This window comes from Vombatus ursinus, unplaced genomic scaffold (assembly GCF_900497805.2).
Source record: "Vombatus ursinus unplaced genomic scaffold, bare-nosed wombat genome assembly UNPS02014786.1, whole genome shotgun sequence".
Taxonomy (NCBI): domain Eukaryota; kingdom Metazoa; phylum Chordata; class Mammalia; order Diprotodontia; family Vombatidae; genus Vombatus; species Vombatus ursinus.
The window spans coordinates 21,594,563-21,618,983 of record NW_020954564.1 but is presented as its reverse complement, the minus strand read 5'-3'; the positions used below and the strand labels follow the sequence as shown (position 1 = coordinate 21,618,983).

At 36.9% G+C, this 24,421-nt stretch overlaps 1 protein-coding gene across 1 annotated transcript in view; it reads right to left on the bottom strand.

Annotated features, from left to right (window-relative positions):
* The window catches only part of LOC114047312 (rhophilin-2-like), a 61,978-nt gene that overhangs the window by 24,842 nt on the left and 12,715 nt on the right, over positions 1 to 24,421 (bottom strand). Inside the window, exon 2 of the mRNA XM_027868082.1 lies at positions 11,775 to 11,890. Coding sequence (XP_027723883.1) covers positions 11,775 to 11,890 — 116 coding nt within the window. The remainder of the gene's footprint in view (positions 1 to 11,774; positions 11,891 to 24,421) is intronic.

Genomic DNA, 24,421 nt, shown 5'->3' with positions numbered 1-24,421 from the left:
GACATGCTAGACTGGACCATGTCTATACAAAGGTCTATGTTGAAGGTGATGCAATTTTGAGAACACTGAAGGATTTGATTGCCAGGTTATTTTAACTAAGAGAGGATACTGAAAGTTTAGAGAAAACATCTTAGACCTTTTTATTACTCCACCTACACCCCCACTAAAGACAACTAAAAGAAAATCACTAATTATTAATTCATGTACCTACTGTCCTCTCATTACCAAATTTTTATATGAAAAATTTATACAAAACATTCTTAGAGGTACGAGAAAGGAAAAGAGGCTTTTACAAATAATATTACACAATAAAACATATCTTTACAGTCATACATTTAACTAAAAGTTGTCGTAGAGAGTATAAGATCCTACTATGCTTACTGTTTGTTGGTAATAAAAATAATTTTATTCTGTATAACAAAATTCGCCCTTAAAGGCTCTCCCTGCCAACGAAGTACTTCATGTGAATATATCAAAATTCCTTGAAGATATAAGAACAAAGATGATTTTATTCAACAGTCCTCTGATTATTAATATCAAGTAAGGTATAAAAAAGCAGGAACCATGCTTGCCAAGGTATTTGCCACTGTCATGCAGGATGTCCAATACAGAGTACAAACAGAAGGATTCTCTATAAATGATGAGGTCTACCAGGCACTATCTGCCTTTGGCTATATTTGAACTGTGCTCTAGGTACCTGAGCTATCTTTAGGAAAAGATGAGAACTAATTTCCTTTAAGACCTTTCATAAAAAAGCAGTTCCTCTTGAGTATATATGTGATCTTTAGAGATCTAGAAATTCAATTACCTGATTTAAGAACCAAAAAGATAATTCAAGTTTCAAGAGTGCCAAATTAGCATTTCAAAAGTTCAGGAACTGTCTTATAATGGAAAATGCTATCCACATCCAAAGAAAGAATTATGGAGTTTGAATGCAGATCAAAGCATACTATTTGCTAATTTTTTTTTCTTCTGTTGTGTTTTGTTTCCTCTTTCTGATGGTTCCTCCTATTGGTTCTAATTCTTTCTTACAACATCACTAATGTGAAAATATGTTTAACAGAAATGTATATGTATAGTCTATATCAGATTGCAAGCCGTGTGGGGAGAGAGGTGGGGAGGGAGAGGGAGAAAAATTTAAAACTCAAAAGCTTATGGAAGTGATTGTTGATAAATCAAAATAAATTAATAAAAAAAAGTTCAGGGATCCCACTCATCACTAGGTAGCCTAACTAGGCCACTCTCTCTAGAATGGTCCCATATAAAGGACACAAATTCTATTTCTTGCAGAGTCTAATTTACTTGATCTATCACAAAAGATAGTACTATACATTGTAGAAAGTTAATGAAATTTTTTTCTAGTAATGTAATTTGTAAGAGAATTTGAGTGGTTTTTCAGAATTGTTTATTGTTTATTTGAAGTCCAGCATTCAAATGGTTTCACCTAGAAAGTACCACCACAGTTTGAGATCTTCCTTCATCTAATTATATTTAATCAACCCTCTTCACTGCACCACCACCCCCCTCCACCAAGAGACAAATGACACAGGAAATGAGATAACAATGTGTTAAACTAAGTGCAAAAATGTGTCTATGCCAAACTTTCTGAAGTGAGGGAAAAGTTTCCCTGGTTGAATTAGAAAGGAAGCTGGTCATTGGTTGGTCAGATTGGCCACACACTTGGTGGCCTTTGGAAACATCAGTCAGGAAACAGCTTTGTGGAGTGTGATCTCTGAACTTTGGGCAGGGGGTTGGAAGGAGAGAGAGAGGGAAATTTTCTCTCTAGCCCTGCAGCAGATGTATTCACATATAAGGAGACTATATTCATCCAATAGAGAGACACAGAAAGACATAGATGGTGGGAGCCGAAAACAGCTTCAAACAGAGTGACTTGTGGCTCTATGGTTTAAGAGAGAACTAGTTCTGGTGCCTGAGAGTCAAGATGTGGAGAGGTGCAATCCAAGGGTGAGCAGCAGAGTGATCCACCCAGCAGAAAGACCAGAGGGAGTGCCTACAGGGAGCAGTGTGCGGAAGCCACTTGTGTTCCCTACATGAGTGCCTCACGATCAATATCCTCTAAGTTTGTGCCCACTCTTCACCAGAACACTATTGGAGAGTGAATCCCAGATTTATGGAGAAGAATGATTTACAACTGCCATCTTTACTGTACCATTTTTGTATATGCCTTTGCTTTAAGCTAGTTGTATCTACTAGCTGCCTTTGCTTTAAGCTAGTTGTATCTACTAGCTGCCTTTGCTTTAAGCCAGTTGTATCTACTGACTGACTATATTTACCTTTAGGAAATATACTGGCAAGGGCTTGTGAACTATACAATAGTATTTAGTATACGATAGTACAGTATTGTGAGCTAATACTATAGTATTAGGAGCCACATAGTACTTTGAACATGAGAACTATCCTCCAGAGGCCCAATGTGCAAATCTATGAGTGTTAAGTTAGAGAGGTATCCCAAAAGGAAGCTACATAACTAGATAATTCAACTATGGGATTAGGACAGAATTCATCAACTTGATTTTCCAGACAGAAAGGTAAAGTAAACATTAGTCAGGTAAGACTCTGGGTAGAATTCTGCCTCTTGAATTTACTACCTTTGTGACCTTGGGCAAATCATTTCACCTTCCTGTGACCCAGTTTCCTCATCTATAAAATGATGGGGTAGAACAAGATGGCCCTTGAGGTTCATTTCAGCTCTAAATCTAAGACTCTATTAGTCCTGCTTAGGACACATACTAGCTGTGTGACCATAGACAAGTCACCTAATCATCTGAACCTCAGTCTACTTATCTTTAAAATGGGGACAATAGCTAAAGGAGCCATTTTACAGGGCCCTTGTGTCAGAGGAGATAATGTATGTAAAAGTGCTATGTGAACCTTTAAGCATCATATAAAATGTTGGCTATTATTACTGTGAGTTATAATTCATTTGGACCCCTATGCTATTCCAATCAGTATCAAGCAATCTGATATGATTCCATATGGGTAGTGATTATAAGTTCTGTATAATAGGTCCCAGAGCTGTGAGCTGAAGATTATAAGATCACTTGCGTAATCATAGGAAGCTAGCTAGAGGCCCTCCACCCTTGTTTTTCCTTGTCATGGTGACCAAGCCCAGTGTGTTGGAGGTGACTCAATTACATGGAAAGTCCTCTGATCTATTTTTGTATCTCGGGACCATTCTCTTTTGTCCAACATGAGCAGGTAACCATCTTATGACCATTTTATGACCACTTAGTAGAGATGTCCCATGCTTCACCCAATCTGTGACCCCACCCCCACTGATGTCATTTTTGGCCCTCAAGGGCAAGGTCTATCAACCAGTGGGATTCTGTATTTTACCATGCCTCTTTTGCATATTTGGGTATCAAACTCTACAAATACAAGGTCCTAGAAGAAGGGGGCATCTCAGATCATGAGGAAGATCTGAGGTCCACTTCATTGGAAGGAACCATGGACCCTTTAATAAAGTGCCACTGACTCAGCTCTGCCTCAGTTTCTCTTATTGCAAATTGGACAATTTTAATCCCCACATCATTATTATTCAAACAAAAATTAACAAGATGACAGTTATAAGCTTTGACTATGATGGCTGAAAGTTACTAGCTTTTGGATCAGTTTCTATATTTGCTGAGGATTCACTGCCAACAGGTATAGCTCTCTCCTGGGACTCTGATTTCACTTACTTGGCTCTGTCAAAGTAAGTTACTTATTGTCAGATGTGACTACATTTTTTGGCCCATTTCACTCAAGCAAATGTGCCTGTTGTTTTCAGCCTATTCTCTCTGTTGCAGATATGAATGAAGACAGCACTAGGCTTGCCTGATAGAAAAAGCAATTAGGCACTCATGAACAGCACTGGAAAGAAATGTCATCGCTCCTTTGGAACTGATGATCTGGAGTAACTGGGTCATTACTTTCAAGCTACTGCAGCTGTATAAATGCGGTCTACATATTTCTGTAGTGGGAAAGGCTTAGAATCAGAGCTGAAAGGGATCTTAGAATTATCTAGTCCAATTCCCTCATTCCCCAAATGAGGAAAAGTGATTTGCCTAAGATAACACATTAATTTGAAGCTCATTTGATAACACTAACTTGTTTAAAAATGCAGCTAGGTGGTGCAGTGGATAGAATGCAGGGCCAGGAGTCAGAGAGATTCATCTTCCTGAGTTGAAATCTGGCTGCAGCCACTTACTAGCTGTGTGACCCCGGGCAAGTCATTTAACCCTGTTTGCCTCAGTTTCCTCATCTGTAAAATGAGGTGGAAAAGGAAATGGCAAATGACTCCAGTATCTTTGCCAACAAAACCCCAGATGGGGTCACAAAGGGTTGGACACTACTGAAATGAATAAGGAATTGAATAAGGAATACAAGAATTCCCAAAATAAGCAACAGAACCTTGCCTGCCCACTCAGGTGGAAGAGTTGTGATCCTTGTCTCTACACCCACATGTTTATTTTTTCCCTCGTGCTACCAGAAGATACGTCCTGTACAGAGAAACCAGGGATCTTGTCCTAGCTTCTATCCTCATCACCCAACTGAAACTGCTCTTTCAACTGCCAGATCTGAGGGTTTTTTTGTAGTTATCCTCCTTCTTGACCCATTTGCTTCATTTGGCCACTGTTGACCACTCTCCTCCTGGATCTCTGAGATTTTGTGATACTCCTCTCTTGTGGTTCTCCTATCTGAATGACAACTCCTTCTCAGCCTCCTTTGATAGCTCATCATCCACATTATGACTCCTAATTGTGAGTGTTCCCCAAGGTTCTGTCATAGGCCCTCTTCTCTTTTCCCTCTAAACTCTTTTCTTGGTAACTTCATCACTTACTGTAAGTTTAATTATTATCACCAAACAGATGACTCTTTTTATCTATACCAATAAATATATGCGTATGCCTCCATATATATATATATACCTATATGCATAGGTACTATGTGCATACATATGTATATGCATGCATGCATACACACATATCCCTAGTCTCTCCCCCAGCTTCAGTTCCACATCACCAATTGCCTATTAAATATTTCAAACTGGATATCCTCTAGAATAGCTCAAACTCAACATGTCCAAAACACAACTTATTTGAAGATGAAGGGGTGATATTTGGAGAATAAAATTAAGGGGTGAGAGGATTATACTGGAAGAAGGAGAAAGGAAGAGGTAGAATGGGATAAATTATCTCACATGAAACAGACAAGAAAAGTCTTTTACAGTGGAGGGAAAATGGGAGAAGGTGAGAGGGAATAAGTGAATCTTACTCACATCGGATTTGGCTTAAGGAGGGAAAAATATACACATTCAATTCTTACCCTTCAGGAAAACAGGGGGGAAAGGGGACAAGAGAGCAGAGCAGATTGGGGGAGGGGGTAATCAGAAGCAAACACTTTTGAGGAGGGACAGGGTCAAAAGAGAGAACAGAATAAATGGGGGGGCAGGATAGGATAAAGGGAAGTATACTTAGTTTTTCACAACATGACTACTGTGGAAGTGTTTTGCATGACTACACACGTATAACCTGAATCGAGTTACTTGCCTTTTCAATGAGGGTGGGTGGGGAGGGAGGAAGGGAGAAAATTTGGAACCCAAAGTTTTAAAAACAAAAGTTTAAAAAAAAATTGTTTTCATATGCAACTGGGAAATAAGAAATACAGGAAATGGGTATAGAAATCTATCCTACCCTGCAGGAAAATATGAGGGGAAAGGGGATAAGAGAAGGGGAGGAGAGATAGAAGGGACGGCAGATTAGGGGAAGGAGTATACAGAATGTATGCCATCTTGGGGTCGGGGGAGGGATGAGATGGGGAGAAAATTTGGAGCTCAAAATCTTGTGGAAGTGAATGATGAAAACTAAAAAAAAAAGTGTTTAAAAAATAAATCAAATTAACCAAAAAAAAAACCAAACAAACCCACAACTCATTATCTTTCTCCGAAAAAACCCTCCCCTTCTCCAAACTTCCCTATTTCTGCAAAGGTACCACCATCCTTCCAGTGTCCCACATTCATAACTTCTTCATTATGATGTACTCCTCACCCTTCCTTACCCCTCTCATCTGGATGTGTGCTGCCAAATTTTGCCATTTCTACCTCCACATCTCTCTAATCTGGCCCTATTCTCTCCACTCCTTAGTTCTGGCCCTAATCACCTCTCTCCTTTGCAACAGCTTCCTAATTAGTCCCCAGATCTCAAGTCCCTCAATACTCCAGTCCATTGTATACATTCAACCAAAGTAATTTTCTTTAAGAGTAGATCTGACCATGTTACTCCCTTACTCAATAAAACTCCTGTGTCTTCTTATGCCTCTAAGATAAAATAAAAATAAAGTCCTCTGTATAGCTTTTAAGGCCCTTCATAAACTAGCCCCCCACCTATCTTTCCATCATCACTGGACATTATTTCCCCTCCAGAACCCAGCAACGCAGCTAACCTGTACTACATTCTGTCCCTCATGCCTGATACTCCATCTCCCATCCCCATGACTTTGTTCTGGCTGTCCCACATTTGGGGTTGCAGTCTTCTTCTTTTCTTCCACCTGATATAGAGCCTCTCAACTTTTTCCTTTAAGACACAGTTTGAGCACCATCTTTTCCATGAAGCCTTTCCTGTTCCCCCCTCCTCATCCTGCAACTGCTTGTGCCCGTCCTCCCAAACTCCACTGTATTTAACTACTTTGTATAAACTTCTATTTATTCACTTTATATTCACTTGCAAGTCATGGCATCACCTTCCTGATGTCATGGTCCTCTTGGAGAACAAAAGACAAACAACAAAACATTTAATTATGTCTATGCTATATAGATTTATATTCTCCCCCATTACCCCATAAGCTCCTTGAGAGTAGGAATTGTTTTATTCTTTGCTTTTGTATCTGCCTATCTAGCACAGTACTTGGCACATAGTAGGTGCTTAAGAAATTCTTGCTCTTTGAATTTCAACATCTGCTTAAGAAGCTCCCTTTATTTTAAAAGAAAATATTTTCCCTTTTATTTTTCACCCCAGCAGCACTGGTCTCCTGTGGCATGCCAGAGAACCTGAAGAGTCAGAGGTTTGGTCTGTGGTTGAAACTACCCTTTACCCTAAAGGCACCTGCTAGAGAATCCCTTTTAGGTGGCTTGTTAGCTTTACTATGCAGAGCAGTCAAGAAGCACTGAAATACCATAGTTGTTTTAACAATTTCTCAGTTATTCCATAGCTAAGAAAATGTAAGCTTCCCAGAGTTAGTTTAATAAGTACCTTTCAGGTTTCCTCTGAGAGCATTCTATGGAAAGTGGCACTTTGAACTTTTAGGTCATTGCTGAAAATAATTAACATACCTCCCCCCAAAAGGCAAATACAACTAGAGCGCCAACTTTACCATGCGGCTTTAGTTTTGCTTGAATGTTCACAATGGTTATTTACTTGGGGAGTTAATGGAATGGAACAGAACACCCTAAGGAAAATGACGACAAAATATTTGGAAATTCATTCATGTAAAAAAAAAGGGGGGGGGAGTTATTTCAAAATAGCCATTCCTCTGACTGTTTTTAATAGGTTAAGCCTAAGGAAACTTCAAACTCTTTCCAACAGGAATGCCCACTTCAGGAGGCCACTGCCATCAATGAAATTTACATGTCTTTGTGAGTTATAGATGAAATAAAATGCAAACCAAAAACTGAACACAACTGAATAAAAAGCATGATCACATATTAAGAGTGGAAGGAACCTTAGAAGTTCACCTAGTCTGACCCTCTCATTTTACAGTTGAGGAAACTGAAGCCCAGAAAGTCAAAAGAGTACTAAATGGCAGAGCCAAGATTTGAACCAAGATCCTCTGTCCCTCCTGTTGCTCTCTTCAACCCCTCTCCCTTTCATCACTGTCATCATCACCACCACCACCATCATCATCATAACTGACATTTGCATGATATTTTAAGTCTTGTAAAATATTTTACATATATATGATTTCATCTGGACCTCATAATAAGCTTCTGAGAAGGTCTGGGTATTATAAGCTATTTACAGATGAGAGTACAGTGTCAGAGGCAAGATTCTAATACAGGTGTAATGAACTACAAGTCCAACACTCTGACCATTAGGCGGCACTGCCTCCATCACAACTGGCTCCATATGAAAATCTGAATTTTAAACTCTGCAACTCTGGGTTCAAAGGTACTTTGACTATACTTGTTTGAACTAGGTTTTTTTTTTTTTTTTAGTTTCCTGGTAAATGCTCTGTTCACAATAATTACTGATTGACTTTCCTTTTCTAATCAAAGCGGTCATATACAGGAACTAGAGTATTAGATAAGTGGCCCAGCTGTCACATCGCTAGCTGCCAGAGTTGTTTTGGTTATGAGTACATATATGTAATCTTAAGAACCCCTATTACTTCTTTCAACTTCAGGGTTACCTACAACCCCTAATTAGGAGGCACTCCGCCTATCCAGAAATAGATCAGTTCCCTCTCATACATAGTATTATGGGTCAGCCCATCATCCACTCCTAAAACATAGGGATTTTCTGGAAAGCAGGAAATAACAAGATACTTTCTCCTACTGCCCCAAAGGAACAAGAGTGTGTACAGCAGTAAATACCATTTACTTTCCTGAAACAGGTGCTCAAAAGCAGGGCACAGTGTTCTGTAGAGGAACTCAAGGGAAATCTATTTTGACACAGGACCCACAGAAAGAAGGGCCTCAGTGGAAGGCTGCTAAGAGGACTGATTCACATTTGTAACTATGTAAAGGAGAAAACTCAGAGCACTTTACTTAAAAAGAAAAGGATTGGGGATGAGATTCAATGCTGTATTCTTTACTCTTAAATCAGAAGTTATACCTACCTGGGTTAAGAATAAATGCTCACACAAATTTCATACCTTTGCTTAATCCTCAGGTAATATTTCAATGCCTCATATGCACTGGACATTTATAGGCACTTTATAGAATATTTAAATGATAAAGCTATGATCTAATACCCCAAAGAAATAAAAAATAGAGGAAAAGGATCTATGTGTACAAAAATATTAATAGAAGTTCTTTCTGTGATTGCCAAAAGTTGGAAACTAAAGAGGAAAAGTCTGAACAAATTATAGTATCTGAATGTAACAGAATATCATTATGCCATAAGAAATTATGAAACACAATTTCAGATGAAACTAGGAAGACATTTATGGAATTTTAAGGAGTCCCCTGAACTTGTCTTTTTGAGTTGCCACATTTCCCAGAAACACTGGAAGCCAGGAGTCCCAAAGAAGGAAGATAAACTCCACTCATCTTGGAAAGTGTGGTGATTAACATGTGAATTTATTTTGCTTGATTATGTAAGATATATAGTAAGGGATTTCTTTTTCAGGTTGTTTTTTTTTTTTATTTTGCTCAATGAGGGATGGGGAATAGTCAGTCAGTCAACAAGCATTTATTAAATATTTTCTATGTGCTGGGCACAGTACTAAGAGCTAGGAATACAAATACAAACAGAAAGAAAGACCCAGTCCTGAATGAAGAGACAACACAAAAGGAAGCTGAAAAACTGGGAAAGGGACTGAGAAGATGAAGGCATTGTAGAAAAGTTCTGGAGTGAAGTCAGATTGTCAATAAACATCTATTAAGTACCTACTATGTGCCAGGCACTATGCTAAGTGCTAGAGATCCAAAGAAACGCAAAAGATAATCTCTACTCTCAAGGAGATCACAGTTTAACGGAGGAATATAACAGCCAAAAAACTAGGTAAAAGCAAGCTATATCAGGAATTGGAGGCACTAGAATTAAAGGGGATCAGGAAAGGCTTCCTGTAGAAGGCTGGATTTTAGCTGGGACTTAAAGGAAGGCAACAGGCATAAATGAGGAGAGAGAGTATTCCAGGCATAAGGGACAGCCAATGAAAACGCCCAGAGTCAGGAGATAGTGTCTTGTTTGAGGAATAACAAGGAAAGCTGGAAGGGGTGGGATTGGTGTAGGAGTATCAATGGAGATTTGCTTTTTTTTTCTTTTTCTTCTGTTTCACTTTGTTTCTTCTTTCTTGTGGTTCCTTCTATTGGTTCTAATTCTTTACAACATGACTAATGTGAAAATATGTTTAATAGGAATGTATATGTAGAGCCTATATCAGATTGCATGCTGTTTTGGGGACGGAGGGGGAGAAAATTTAAAACTCAAAAGCTTATGTAAGTGAATGTTGAAAACTGAAAATAAATTAATTAAAAAAATAAATTTTATATGTAACTATAAATGTTCATTGTTATTTCCCCTAATGGAGCGTAAGCTCCTTTGATTAGGGAATATCTTTGGTTTTGTACCGTACCTTCAGTACCTAGCACAGTGCCTGGAGTAAAGTGGGCACTTAAAAAAAAAAGACTAGAAAGAGAGAGGGCACATGAAGGACTTTGAATGCCAGAGGATTTTATATTTGATCCTGGATGTGATAGGAAGCCAGTGGAGTTTATTGCATATGGAAGGGTGATATGGTCAGACTTGCATTTTAGAAAACTCACTCTGGCAGCTGAGCAGAGGTTGGACTGGGAGGCAGAGACTTTATGACAAACTGACCAACTAGCAGGTTATGGTAGTAGTCTAGATTTGAGGTGACGAGGATCTGCAGCAAGGTGGTAAAGTGTCAGAAGACAGAAGGGGATAAATGCAATAGATGTTATGAAGACAAAATCAACAGATCTTGGCAACAGATTGGATATGGGTAGTGAGAGAGACTGAGGAGGGATAGGTTAATAAAAAAAAAATTTCCCACCTTACAAATATACATAAAACTATTAGATGTCAAAAGAGACAAAACAATGATTCCTGGTCTCAGAGTTTTTAATTCTAGAAAAGGCAATATTAAGGAATCTTCCCAAATGTCAAAAATGGAAAATAATCTATTTCTAAAGATCCTTCTAGTCTCATCATATTCCTGCAGTCATTGTTATGTGTTCACATCAGCTATTCCCTTTCTTTAGGCAAAATTTTAACTTTTAGGTTTAGAATCAAAAATTCACACAACAAATACAATAAAAAATATAGTACATTTATACAAGGGAGCCTCCAATAATTTGACCACAACTTACCTGAATCAAAATTTACACATAAGTTGTTAAGAGTTCCAGGGTAGGTTTTTCTTTCTTCTTTATTTCAATAGTTACATATCACTTTGCATTTAAAACCCTAAGTCAGATTTTGATTTTATGTAGGGAAAACGGTTTTTGTTGTTGTTGGTGTTGTTGTTGTTTTAACAGTTAAGAGTTATCCTATGGCACAGTGAAAATCATAATAGATCTAGAATCGAAGGATCTGGGTTCAAACCCCACGTCTGCCAGTTATTACCTGTTTAACTTTGCAACCTCTTTGTGCTCCTGTTTCCTCATTTGCAAAATGGGGAAATTAGACTAGCTTACCCCTGAAGTCCCTCCCCATTCTAAATGTATCCAAAATTCCACTTTAAAAAACAAACAAACCAGAAAGCATTGCCTCAAGAGGTAATTGCCTCAAAGCAAAGGCAGTTAGATGACCATTTGTTGAGGACTGTATATAGAAGAGGAGATTCTTGTTAAGGTCCTGGTTGGATTAAAGAGTTTCAAAGGTTCCTTATGATTCTGTGAGTTCAGAACACTAGCTCTGTCTATGTGGACTGGAGGTATTTAAAAGACACAGAGCATAAAGCAACTTACTAAATCCAAAACTTCCTGAGCATTGCTCAGGAATTCAGAAAAGCCATAAAGCTGACACAAAAGGTTCAAGGTAGAGAAGCCAATTCCATTTGCTTTAGAAGCAGAGATAGCAATAACATACCTTAATAGATTTTCAGCACCAGTTCTCATTCGAACAGCTTTCATGATCTGTTGGTTTAATGCAGCCCTTTGATTCTGATGTTTGCTTCGCCCTGTCTGAGCCAGGGGGTTACAACCCTAGAAATAATAAGAAATTGTTCATCAGAGGCCAACAGAACAAAAAAAAGGAAATAATATTTCATCTAATATTAAAATTTAAATTGTGAACTTTAAAAATACTAGGATGGAACAAACTATTTCATTCTAACTGAATGATGGAACTTTTTATCTCAAAACAAAATTAGTACCTACATATATCCAAAATTCTAGCATTCAACAGAGTAGTTATCAATTTGAGTTGCATTTCTTTTTAAATTATAATCTACTTGAGTAGTTTAAAAGAAAGGTTTAGGCTAAGCTAAGTATGGTGGGATGATTCTAAAAAATAAAACTGGGTAGGGATAGGTAAAAAGAAGCAATTATTTCATTCAAATCAGGCTTGAAAGGAAGACCTGATACAGAAGAAGCAAATGGGAGTTCAGGGCTTATAGGGCTGGACTTTTACTCTCATTGGAAATAGATTAAAGAGGGAACAATATGTACAATATGTACAAGAGTATAAAAATCTAGTCTTCTAGAAAGAAATTAGAGGGTGAGGGGATAGGATAAGGGAGGGACCTTTAGAAGGTTGTGTAGGTTAATAATTAGGAGGGAGGGGGAAGAGGATAAGGCGGGGACTCTTAGAGGGGTGGGTAGATTAAGGAATAGAAGGGCAAGGTAGTGAGTAGAAACAAATCAGATTCATGAGGAGGGATAGGGTAAATAAAGGAAGAAGGATAGTGATGTTTAATTGTAGCCTTCTCTAGGACAAAGTTTGGCAGGAGAGAGAAAAAATAAAATAAAATGTGCACAGCACAAAAGAAAATTTAGAAGGAAGCACAGAAAAAGCTGAGGTAGCTTTAAAACAACATACAGTATTTATTACAGATTTTTTTTAAAAGTAAACTGTTTGAATAGTAATTTATTGTCTTATATTGAATTCTATGTTCTGCTGTGCACATGGAAATGTTTTTTCTTTTCTCATTTTGTATTTAAGTTTAAAATGAATTTTTAAAATTTTTTAAAAGAAAAAATAAAATAAATTATCATCTAATTTGGTGGATTTTTTAAAAATTATGTTTTATTTTCAAGGAGGAGTTGGTAGGTAAAAGTAGCTAAAACCAGAATACATTCTTTATAGTTTGGTCATATCATTATGAATTCTGCTATTCTCTACATACTCTTAAATCCTTCCATAAACAGCCAATATGCTCTCAAATTTAGGAAAGTAAGAAATGGGCCAATCAATCAATACGTATTTATTAAACTACCACATGCCAACCACCCTACTAGGAGGTAGGGATACAAACTCAATAAATGAAACAATCCCTACTCAAGGAGTTTACATTTTAAAGAGCAGACAAGTACACATGTAAGTTTATACAGAATAAATACCTCCTTTGCCACTGAACCCTAAGGATGATGGGATCTTTCCATCTGACTCGGAGCTAAAACCTTCCATATGTATTATCTCTCACATTAGAGTATGACCTCTTTCAGAACAGGGACTATCTTACTTTCCTACTTGTATTCCCAGAATTAGCATAGTGCTTTGCACATAATAAGAACTTAATAAACTTTTTTCATTCATTCCATTCTAGACACATATATACATATGTATACGAATCATTTGCATAGACAGTACTGTTAAAACCATGCCGAGAGTATGTGAGGGAAAAGCGAAGAAGGCCTATTCTCTTGGGGGAATACTCACAGTTAGAAAGCATAATATGGATGATGAACCATCAAAGCAAAAACAGAAACAGTCATTGAGAAGATAGAGAACAAGGAAAGAATAATATCACAAAATCCCAGAGAATAGATTATCCAGGATAAGATAGTGGTCAATAGTGTTCAAATGAAGCAGACAGGTGACCTCAAGAACTGAGAAAAGACCATCAGATCTAACAACTAAGACCTCAGGTAACTTTAAACTTTGGCTTGGAAGCCAAATGGCAAAGGTTAAGGAGGGTGATGAATTGAAGACAATGAGGATAGACAATATTTGCAAAGAGTTTGGCAGAGAAAGGAATGAGAGATATAGGATAATATCTTGAGGGGATGGTTGGATCTAGTCAAGGTTTTTCAAGAATGGGGAATATTTGGGCATGTCTGAAAACAAGATGGAAAGAACCAGCAGGTAGAGAAAGGCTGAAGATTAGAAAGGGAAAAATCTGCTAGAAAAGATTATAGGAGATGGAGTCAAGGGCATATATAGAGGGATTGGTCTTGGCAATGTGAAGGGCCCCCTACCTCATTATAAGAGAGTAAGGAAAATGAGGAGAGAATGGAGGATGATGTCATGAAATTTTGAGATGAAGAGTAGAGAAGAGGAATTTCATGGCAAATGACCTAAAATTTCTAAGTGAACTAATAGTCAAGGTCCTCAGCTGAGGGGAGTGGGATACTTGAATAGAGAAACTTTGGAACAGCTTCTTTGGGGAGTGAGGTAGGGAATCAATCAGGGAAGAATAAAAACATTGCCTTGTTTACAGTGAGAGCTAGAATTTAGAGAATATGAATTTGTAGTGTTATCCAATCAACATGGTTGTATGACTTCCTTCACCTCTGTTGAACATCACATAATTAGGAACAGAAGTGGTAGAGATGGTGGATAAAATTCAGGGCTAGAGTTTAACAAAGGATGAGCAGCAGTACAACAAGGGAGTAAGGAATTCAAAGTAAATGACAGCATAGAGTTGAATGGTAAACCATAACAGGGTCAAGATTGGAAAAAGAGGAAAGTCAAGGTAATGGCCTGAGAAAAGTACCAATTGGGGAAGGGATTACAAACTAATGAGAATGAAGAATTGGTTTGGGAGGGGTGAGGCATGGGAAGAGAGAGAATGATCAGTTATAGTGAGAGATAGAGGATGTCAAAGCTTTTGATTAAGGAAGTGGATCATTTGTGGGTAATAGTAAAATCCAAGTTATGGATGGCTGCAGTTGAGAGGAATAGATCATGGGATTTCAGGAGACTGAAGAACTGGCCATCTTGGCAGCACTGACAAACTCAAGGACTGCTTTATTGGTGGCCTCTAAAATGATGTATTAGAGATAAGTCATATTGTCTCTTATACTAAGGTGTTTCTACATAAGAATTTACTCTACTTTGCCACCTCTGTATTCCCTCTCTCACTATTTACTTTGATATTATGCCTGTTCCAGCTTAAAACATCAAAATCTGACAATATCATTTTTTTTACTTTATTAAATTTATTTTTAATTAATTTATTTTTAGTTTTCAACATTCCCTTCCATAAGCTTTTCAGTTTTAAATTTTCTCTCCCTCCCTCCCTAAGACAGCGTGCAATCTGATATATGCTCTACATATACATTCCTATTAAACATAGTTTCACATTAGTCATGTTGTAAAGAAGAATTAGAAGCAATAGGAGGAACCACAAAAAAAAAAGAAACAAAACAGAAGAAAAAGAAAAAAAAAGCAAATAGTATGCCTTGATCTCCATTCAGACTCCATAGTTCTTTCTCAGGATGTGTACAGCATTCTACATCATGAAACGTTTGGAGATGTCTTAGATCCTTGCATTACTGAGAAGAGCCAAGTCTATCAAAGTTAGTAATTGTACAATGTGGCTATTAACGTATACAACGTTCTCCTGGTTCTGCTCACTTCACTCACCATCAGACCATACAAGTCTTTCAGGTTTTTCTGAAGTCCATTTGCTCAACATTTCTTACAGCACAATAGCATTCCATTACATTCATATACCACAACTTGTTCAGTCATTCCCCAATTGATGGGTATCCTCTCAATTTCCAATTCTTTGCCACCACAGAAAGAGCTGTTATAAATATTTTTGTACATGTGGGTCCTTTTCCCATTTTTATGATCTCTTTGGGATATAGACCTAGAAGTGCTATTGCTGGGTCAAAGGATATGCATGAGTTTATAGCCCTTTGGGCATAGTTCCAAATTGCTCTCCAAAATGGATCAGTTCACAACTCCACCTACAATGCATTAGCGTTCCAATTTTCCCACACCTTCTCCAATATTTATCATTTTCCTGTTTTGTCATGTTGGTCAATCTGATAGGTGTGCTAACACTATCTTTTAAACCATTAAATGATTTCTAATAAGAAATCCTGATATCTAATTTGGTCTCTTTTAAATAAAAGCTAAATGTAACTTAAAGGAAACAATAAAGACTGAACTCATCCTTTTCCTCCTATCTTCTGAAAAGTTACTAGGGAGATGTTACACTTTGCAACAAAATTACATGATTTATACTTTTTTTCTTACTGCTAATTTCAGGATGTACCTTCCTAAAGGTTCTACCACTTTCAGTAATGGATAGTAAACTCCTGGTTTTTTTATCACTTTGACTTGCCCACAATTTTCACATGAGGCTAATTAGCCTGAAGATGTGGAGTATAATTAAAACCCAAAGCACAGGAAAACTTAAGTTTAGCTTTTACTGGGGAATTTTACTTAGAATCATCTTGCTTCTCAGCACAAACACACTTTGATAAATCTGTGATTTCTTTGGTGTGAGGAAAAATCCCTTTTGAAGATCAGGGTCCATTCCTCCTACAACTTCTAACTCTGCAATTTTTGTCTTTGGTTTTCCCTAGGACTTCTATGAAGGACCTATATGACTGATGGCCTTTCTCCTGGCCCACTGGAACCTAGTACTGGCATACCATTCTACAGTATTAAGATGAAAACTTATATAAATGCATCTTGAACTCTTCTAGAGGAGAAGGAAGTATGATTCATGTGAAGTTCCCTAAATCCTCAAAGTTCAATTTATTTTTGCAAAAAGAGGATGTGGATCTGGACCTATTATCACAGGTGGTTTTGAGTCAGTCCCATGCATTTCCTCAATCCCACCCACACCTGAACATATACATATATATATATATATTTATATTCAGTGGAAAGAACACTACACAGAGTCAAAAGACCTGAGTTTTAATCTTTGCTCTGCCACCAACCTGTTTTATGTGCTGTGCTAAAACAAGTGACCTAGCTCCTCTGGACCTCAGCTTAAGCCATCAAAGAACATTTTTAATGCCTTTCTCAGCTCTAGTGTGGTAGGAGCCTATGAATCACCAATCTAGCCTTTTTATAAATTCAACAAACATTACTGAGCACCTGCTATGGGAAAGGCAGTGTACTTGTTGCTAGGGATATATAGATGAAAAACAACATAGCCTCTGTGTTCATGCAGCTCCTATTTACTATCCTGAGGACTCTATAACTATCTACTTAAGAAACAGGCTTAGCCTTTCTGTTGGACCTGACAACTCTTAATGTCCCATCTACCTCTAAAATCCTAAATGAAAATGGACACAGATGAGTATTTTTCAAAATAAATATGGGGGGGGTGGAAAGTTTCTCTCCTCCTAAAAACAAAGGCCCATCTTTTTAACAATAAAAGTGATAGGGCTCTGAGTCATGGAATACCATTCACCAAATAGTTAAAGTTGAGAAAAACCCAAAGGACAAGGATAGACATAAACAGACCATAACATATGATAAATTTTGAGGGTAATCCAAAGAGTACAGCTTTGTTGTGATTTGCACCACTAACAGGAATACCAACATAAATGGAATCACAAACCCGTCAAAAGGTTGAAGGTAAATTTTGGCCAAAAATGGTTTTAGTTCCATACCTCAAACCATTTACTATCACTGACCCAATCACATCAATGTTTGAAATATTTTTAAAAATAATTTCAAAACTGAGGAAAAGGGAAGATTATTTATTCCAATTGTGAAGAAACAAAAAATTATTATTATACAAATAAAACAAACCATTAGGGACAAAACAGTAATATTAGCTGATATTTGCAAAATGCTTTATGTACATGATCTTATTTGATCCTCAGAAGAGCCCCATGAGGTCAGGTGGATTTCATTACATAAAAATAAAGAACTTTTGAAGAGAAAACAAAACAAATAAACCCAATATCTACAATTTTAAAAAATAGATCAAGAGATTGGAAAACATAGTTCTAATAACATAGTTGATTAATATCTAACATCCAAAATCTATATGGAATTGATACAGAGTTTAAGAGTAATATCTGTTCTCCAGTGGAGGAATAGTCAAAGGCTACACACAATTTTTGAAAAAAGAAACATAAATTGTTATCATTTGAAAAACTGTTCTACTTCATAATTAAAGGAATGCAAATTTAAATCAATTTGAAGTACCATGCCCCCTCATACTCATTAAATTGACAAAAAAAAAATTTAATCTTGACGAAATCATGGCAAAATATGCAGTGTTATATTGTTAGTGGAAACATAATATTGGTAAAAAAAAAATTTTTTTGAAAAGCAGTCTAGCAATACACACAAGCTACAAAACTCACCATACCCTCTTTACCAGTAGGGTTCCCACTATTTGATAATAATGGGAATTATCTTTTTTTTTTTTAATTATTTATTTTTTGGCTAGGCAATGGGATTAAGTGACTTGCCCAGGGTCACATAACTAGTAAGTGTTACGTGTCTGAGGCCGGATTTGAACTCAGGTCCTCCTGACTTCAGGGCCAGTGCTCTATCCACTGCGCCACCTAGCTGCCCAGGGAATTACCTCTTTGACTTGGAGTTTTAGTCCTTCAATTTGTTCATATTTGCGGAAATTGCTAAATTTATGAAAAAAATGTAAAGTATTATTCTTTCATATATGAAGATCTCAGCAGGCCCATTGCTGGGGAAAATACTCAGCTGCCCCTGTCAGCACATCCAAGTCCCTGCATTCATGGAATTGTAGAATGTTAGAGTTAGAATAAACCTTAAGAGATCTTGAACATCCTTGTCTTTTATTCATCTATAGGTTTTAGATACACTTAAAGGGAGACATATCAAAACAAGAAGAATCAACAGGAGTTTGATGAACTGGCTCCCTTTGTTTTGCTTCTAACCAAGTTTTTATTGTACCCCAAATATAGGTTAATCTCTATTACAATTGATAAGAGATAGGTAAAGGGACTAAACCAGTGATTATATTGAAATAGAGAACTTCCAAATGAGGAAAGTCCCTCAACCAATTAGAGGAGTTGCCCAAATCACTGGGAAGTTAAGTAACTTTCCCAAGCTCATATATCCAATATGTGTCAAGAGGCAGAACTAGAATCCAGGTCTTTCTGGTTCTGGGATAGTTCTAACCACTGTACCATATAGTTGCTACAGAATCGTCCTCCCTAAAAAAAAAAAGACACAAACACCCCCTCCTCCCCCCACCGCCACCGCCACCACCACCACCACCAAATCCCAACCAATGGCCCATTTATTTGATGGACAAAAAAACAGAAGCCCCTTCACTGAAACAATTTAGGTACTCTCAGAATTTGTGGTAATCAGATTTCACATATAAACCATTTTACCTTATCCTTTTTGTTTGTTTTTACAAATAAAAATAAATCTGAATTCATGTTTAAAAAAACATTTAAATATGCTCAGTTTAATATAGATCTTATCAAATCTAATTCTGGTTTGCAGAAAATGGGAATCTTGTCTCATCAGGTGCCCCTAAAATGTTCTGACAAAATTCTATATTATCACCAACTGTAGGAGGTAGTTATTATTCAGGTTGTATAACTAGTTATTGACTTTGCCAGACATTTAAGAGGAGCAATACATTTACTTTATCCTTCCTATAGTTAGTTGAGCTACCTGCTGCTCCCAATGGCATCATTTGCCAACTTTGAGAAGTAAATCTAAAGAAGGAAATGGAGCTCAAGCCAAAACAAATGTGAGGTATAATCATGTGGTGCTTTGGAACTTGTCCAAATAACCCCCAGGAAACACACCACCACTTAGAACAGCTCATATTAACTTTCAGACAATTCTCCTCTGATTCATAGGGCAAATTCTTTTTCTGCCCTGGGGAATCCTCCCTTGCCTGCTTCACGTCTCATAGGGCCAGATATCTAGGATTGAGCTAAGCTGAAATGCAAGAAAATATTTGTCTTATAGGCCCTTCCCATGGGCCCCACTTTCCTTACTCTTGATTCATACAGGTGGAATTTTAAAGCAAAAGATAAGGCAATTGGGCGGTGACCACCATTACCATTCAGCCAAACTCCCAAGCTAATACTGCGACAAACAACAAACTTGCTTCTAAAGAGGTTCCTAACTCTTTCCCATCCTATCGTGTAGGACTCAAAATGTTCGTTTCTAGGGTTTAGATGTTAGAAGAAATGACAGTGCCTAAAATAAAAAAGCAAGACAGAAGTTTTGGTTAAATGGAGACAAATGGCCAGAGACACAAATAGATGCAGTACAAAACAAAATCAAATACCCCACCTTATTGTAAACCAGAAAAGAATTACTATATCTTGGCCCAAGGGAAAGATTTTATACTTTTTAATGGCCTTGAAATTAATTCAGGTTTCTGTGTTGGTTGATTGTGCTGAACTATTTTGTTGTTTTTGAGAAGGAGGCCTCATCAGACAGTGAGTTAAGGGCATAAATAGAAATGACTGTGATCTAAAAGCAAAAGACATTAAAAAATATATTAATTTAAGTTTTAACTTTAATTTATTCAGTTAAATTATAATCTAAAAACAAACCAAAAAATGGTGCACAACTCTTTACTACTAAGTGAGACAACTAATGAAGAGGAGAAGCTAAGCAGGACTTCTGGGTTGAAAGAGAATTCTTCTCTCCACAGTGTGAATCGAGCAGTAAATTCACAGCAAACAAGGCCTGAGGACAAGTACTAAACTTTGGTGCTGTTGCTAGACTGAAAGAAGGAACTCCTACTTTAGCTGGTAAGTAAGAAACAATGGAAACACAACTGAATTCATATGAACTAATAAATTAATTAATCAATTGATGGGGCAGCTAGGTGGTGCAGTGAACAGAGCACCAGGCCTGGAGTCGGGAGGACCTGAGTCCAAAATGACCACAGATAATTACAAGCTGTGTGACAATGAACAAGTCGCTTAACCCTGTTTGCCTCAGTTTCCTCATCTGTAAAATGAGTTGGAGAAGGAAATGGCAAACCACTCTAGGATCTTTTGCCAAGAAAACCCCAAGTGGAGTCATGAAGAGTTAGACACAACTAATTGATCAAAAAAAAAAATTAATGTCCTGAGAAAATGAAAAGGCAAAAGTAAGGGTTAAGAATTCTATACCTTGTACTTGTGGCTGTACTTTAGCATAGAATTTCTGAGTTGAAAGGAACCTCAGAGGTCATCTAGCCCAATCCATTACTGAGCAGTAATCTCCTCTATGATAGCATTCATTCAAGTAGTTATTAAATTAATATCTGCAGAGTAAGTTAAATAAATGCTCACAGAGCCTTCCAGACAAAGAAATAACTTTATTAAAGGTACTTGATAGAAACAACTCTGTATTCCCAATTAAAAAATATTTTCCTCCAAGATATTTATCATGATAAATATAAGGATCAAATTTTTAAGGTCACTTAAAAAAAACACATTATTCCAGGTGATTATTGTGTTTAATGGTGATATTTGGTATACGATTTTTTTTTTAACTAGGAACCTTCATGTAATGTAAAGAAAGAATGAGAGAGAGAGAGATAGTATGTGTAAGGAAATAAAAGTGGGAGAAAACGAAATTCCAGTAAAAAGGAAAGGCCCCAAATGAAAACTACCACCTAATGAGAAAAAAGAAAACACAACCTGAATGGAGCCAAAATGAACCTGGGAGAAGCATGAAGGCATAAATGTTAACAGGAGATAAAGCAGATCACAGATAACATGGTGGTCATTGCTCCCAAGAGGCCAGACAGTAACTATCTAATTCTACTAATGGAGATATGCTTGGATAAATTGTACATTTATGCGAGACAGGAAGTTATCTTTGAACCAGTGAAGTTTGTTATGTTCTTGCTTTTTCTTTAGCATATTCAGCATTATTATCTCAATCCTATCTCATATAGGCAGCTAGGAGAGGCAGTGATTAGAGTGCTGGCCCTGGAGTCAGAAAGATCGGAGTTCAAATTTGACTTCAGCTATTTACTGAGCGACCATGGGCAAGTCACTTAATCCCTGCCTTCCTTCATTTCTTCAAATGTAAAATGGAGATAATAACAACACTTAACTTCCTATGGTTGTTATAAGGATCAAATGAGATAATATTTGTAAAGTATTTAGCACAGTACCTGGCACTTAGTAGGTGCTATATGAATGCTCATGATTCCCTTCCTCCCTCTTCATCTGATATTTTTATCACTTGTTTTGGTTTTAATTATTTCATTAAAAAAAACAAAACCCTTGGGCAGCTAGGTGGTGAAGTGGATAGAGCTTCTGTTTTGGAGTCAGGAGGACCTGAGTTCAAATCTGCCCTCAGACACATAACACTCACTAGCTGTGACTCTGGGCAAGTCACTTAACCCCAAATTGCCTCACCAAAAAAAAAAAAAACCCAAACCTTTACAAGTTGCTACTGATAAGAGAAAAACAAGTAAAAACATCTCTGAGGTTTTACCTCACATCTAGAAAATTGGCAAAGATGATAATAGCTAACACTGAAGGTGTTCTGGAAAGATAAGCTAAGATACTGTGGGTGGAGCTGTAAATTGGTCCAGGCATTCTAGAAAACAATTTTAAATTAAGCTAAGAACTGACAAAAACATCCATACCGTTTGTCCTAGAGATTTCACTGTTGGGCATATACCCCAAGGAGATCAAAGATTGAATGGTGCCATATATGCCAAAATATTCATAATAGTACATTTTATAGTAGCAAAGAACTAGAAACAAAGTGGATGCCACTAGTTGGGGATTAGCTAAACAAATCGTGGTACATGGATATAATGGAATAATTACTGTAGTATAAGTATAAATATGAAAAATGTAGAGAAGCATAGAAGTATACGAACTGATGTAAAGTGAGATAAACAGAAATAGAAAATAATATGCACAATTACTCAACCATATAAATGGTAAGAAAAACAACAAAAGTGAATGCTATGAAACGTCAAACTTCAAATAAATGATAAGAAAATGCATCTCCCTCTCTTTATTGAGGAGGTAGGTACTATGAGTGTGAAATATTGCATGCATTATCAGACTCTGTTGATATGTAGGTTAGTTTTATAAGACTGCCTTTTAAATTTTTTCTCTTCCTTTTTAAAAAAAAAACAAGAGATGGCTCTCTGGATAGGGTTGGAAGAGATGTATTTGGAAATAAAAGAGATATAAAAACAAAAGCCATAAAAAAAAAACTTCAGGGGCAGCGAGGTGGTACAGTGGATAGAGCACCAGCCCTGGCTTCAAGAAGACCTGAGTTCAAATCTGGCCTCAGACACATAACACTCACTAGCTGTTTGACCCTTGGCAAGTCACCTAACCCTACTATCTATCCAAAAACAAACCGAAAAAAAAAATTCACAAACGTGTTAACTTTTAAGGCATATTATATTTTTCTAGGAGAACAATTCTACAATGACTAAAATAATGTAAATGAAAACAACACTAAAAAGGCATCAGATCTCAACTAAATGGAATGACCAATCTTGGTTCCTGATGCATCCTATGATGAAACACACATCCATCCTCTTTAATCAATCAATCAATAAACATTTATTAAGCACCTACTACTTGCCTGGGCACCACACTAAGTGCTGGATAAAGGGGTAATGAAGTACAGGTGCAGAATGATTAGTGCGCTGCAAAACATGACCCCTGTGTGATTTAGTTTTACTCAACTGTGTTTGTTATAAATAAAAGTTATAAAGGGTGGTAGTGGTGTACATTGGGAATTAGGATATAAAAAAAATAATAGTAATACATTTAAATAAACCAAAAACTTTAAAATTACAGAAGAATATGCCTTTTATTAATTCTTATGACAATTTTACCTTCTATGCCTTGGAATTACTCCATTTTATACTATAACGGGTAAATAGGATTTGATATACAAATTTTTACTTTATATATCTATTTTTGGAACAGAGTCAGGCAGAGAACAGTAGAAAGAGAAACATAGACAAATACCACCATGGAATAAAATCCTTATTTTAAGGCTATGGCATTTTAGAATAATGTTAACTACAAGATCAGTGGCAAGTTCACAGTAACAGGTACAAATGGGGCTTGGTCTGAGGCCATATTCAGCCCCTACCTCACTCCCTGGCAGACTTCTATTGTTGCTACATGGCATTAATACTCTCACAACTGTCAGAAATAGGAAACCATATCAAGAATCAGAAAAGTAATTTTTTCTACAATAGATCAGGCAAAAACACTTTCACAGGGTAGTCTGTAATTAGAGAGAGGCAAATGCTTTGAAAACTCAGAAGTGCTACATAAATTCAAATTGCTATTATTAATAAAAATAAGCACTTCTATAAATAAGGATGAGAAAAAAAAGTCATCCTAATCTCACCTAAGAAAACAAAGGAGTGAAGTACCAGAGAAAACAACCTATCAATATTATCAGGGCAGAGTATATGTACCCCCTGGTCAAGATTTGAAAATTGTGTAGTTCACTGAAGGTCTTGAGCTTTGATTGTAACAAGTCAATGCCTAAACATTGTGGAGAGCAGAAAGGTGTGGTACACAAAATGTAACTTTTAAAAAATATTAAAATCGAGAGGCAGCTAAGTGGCGCAGTGG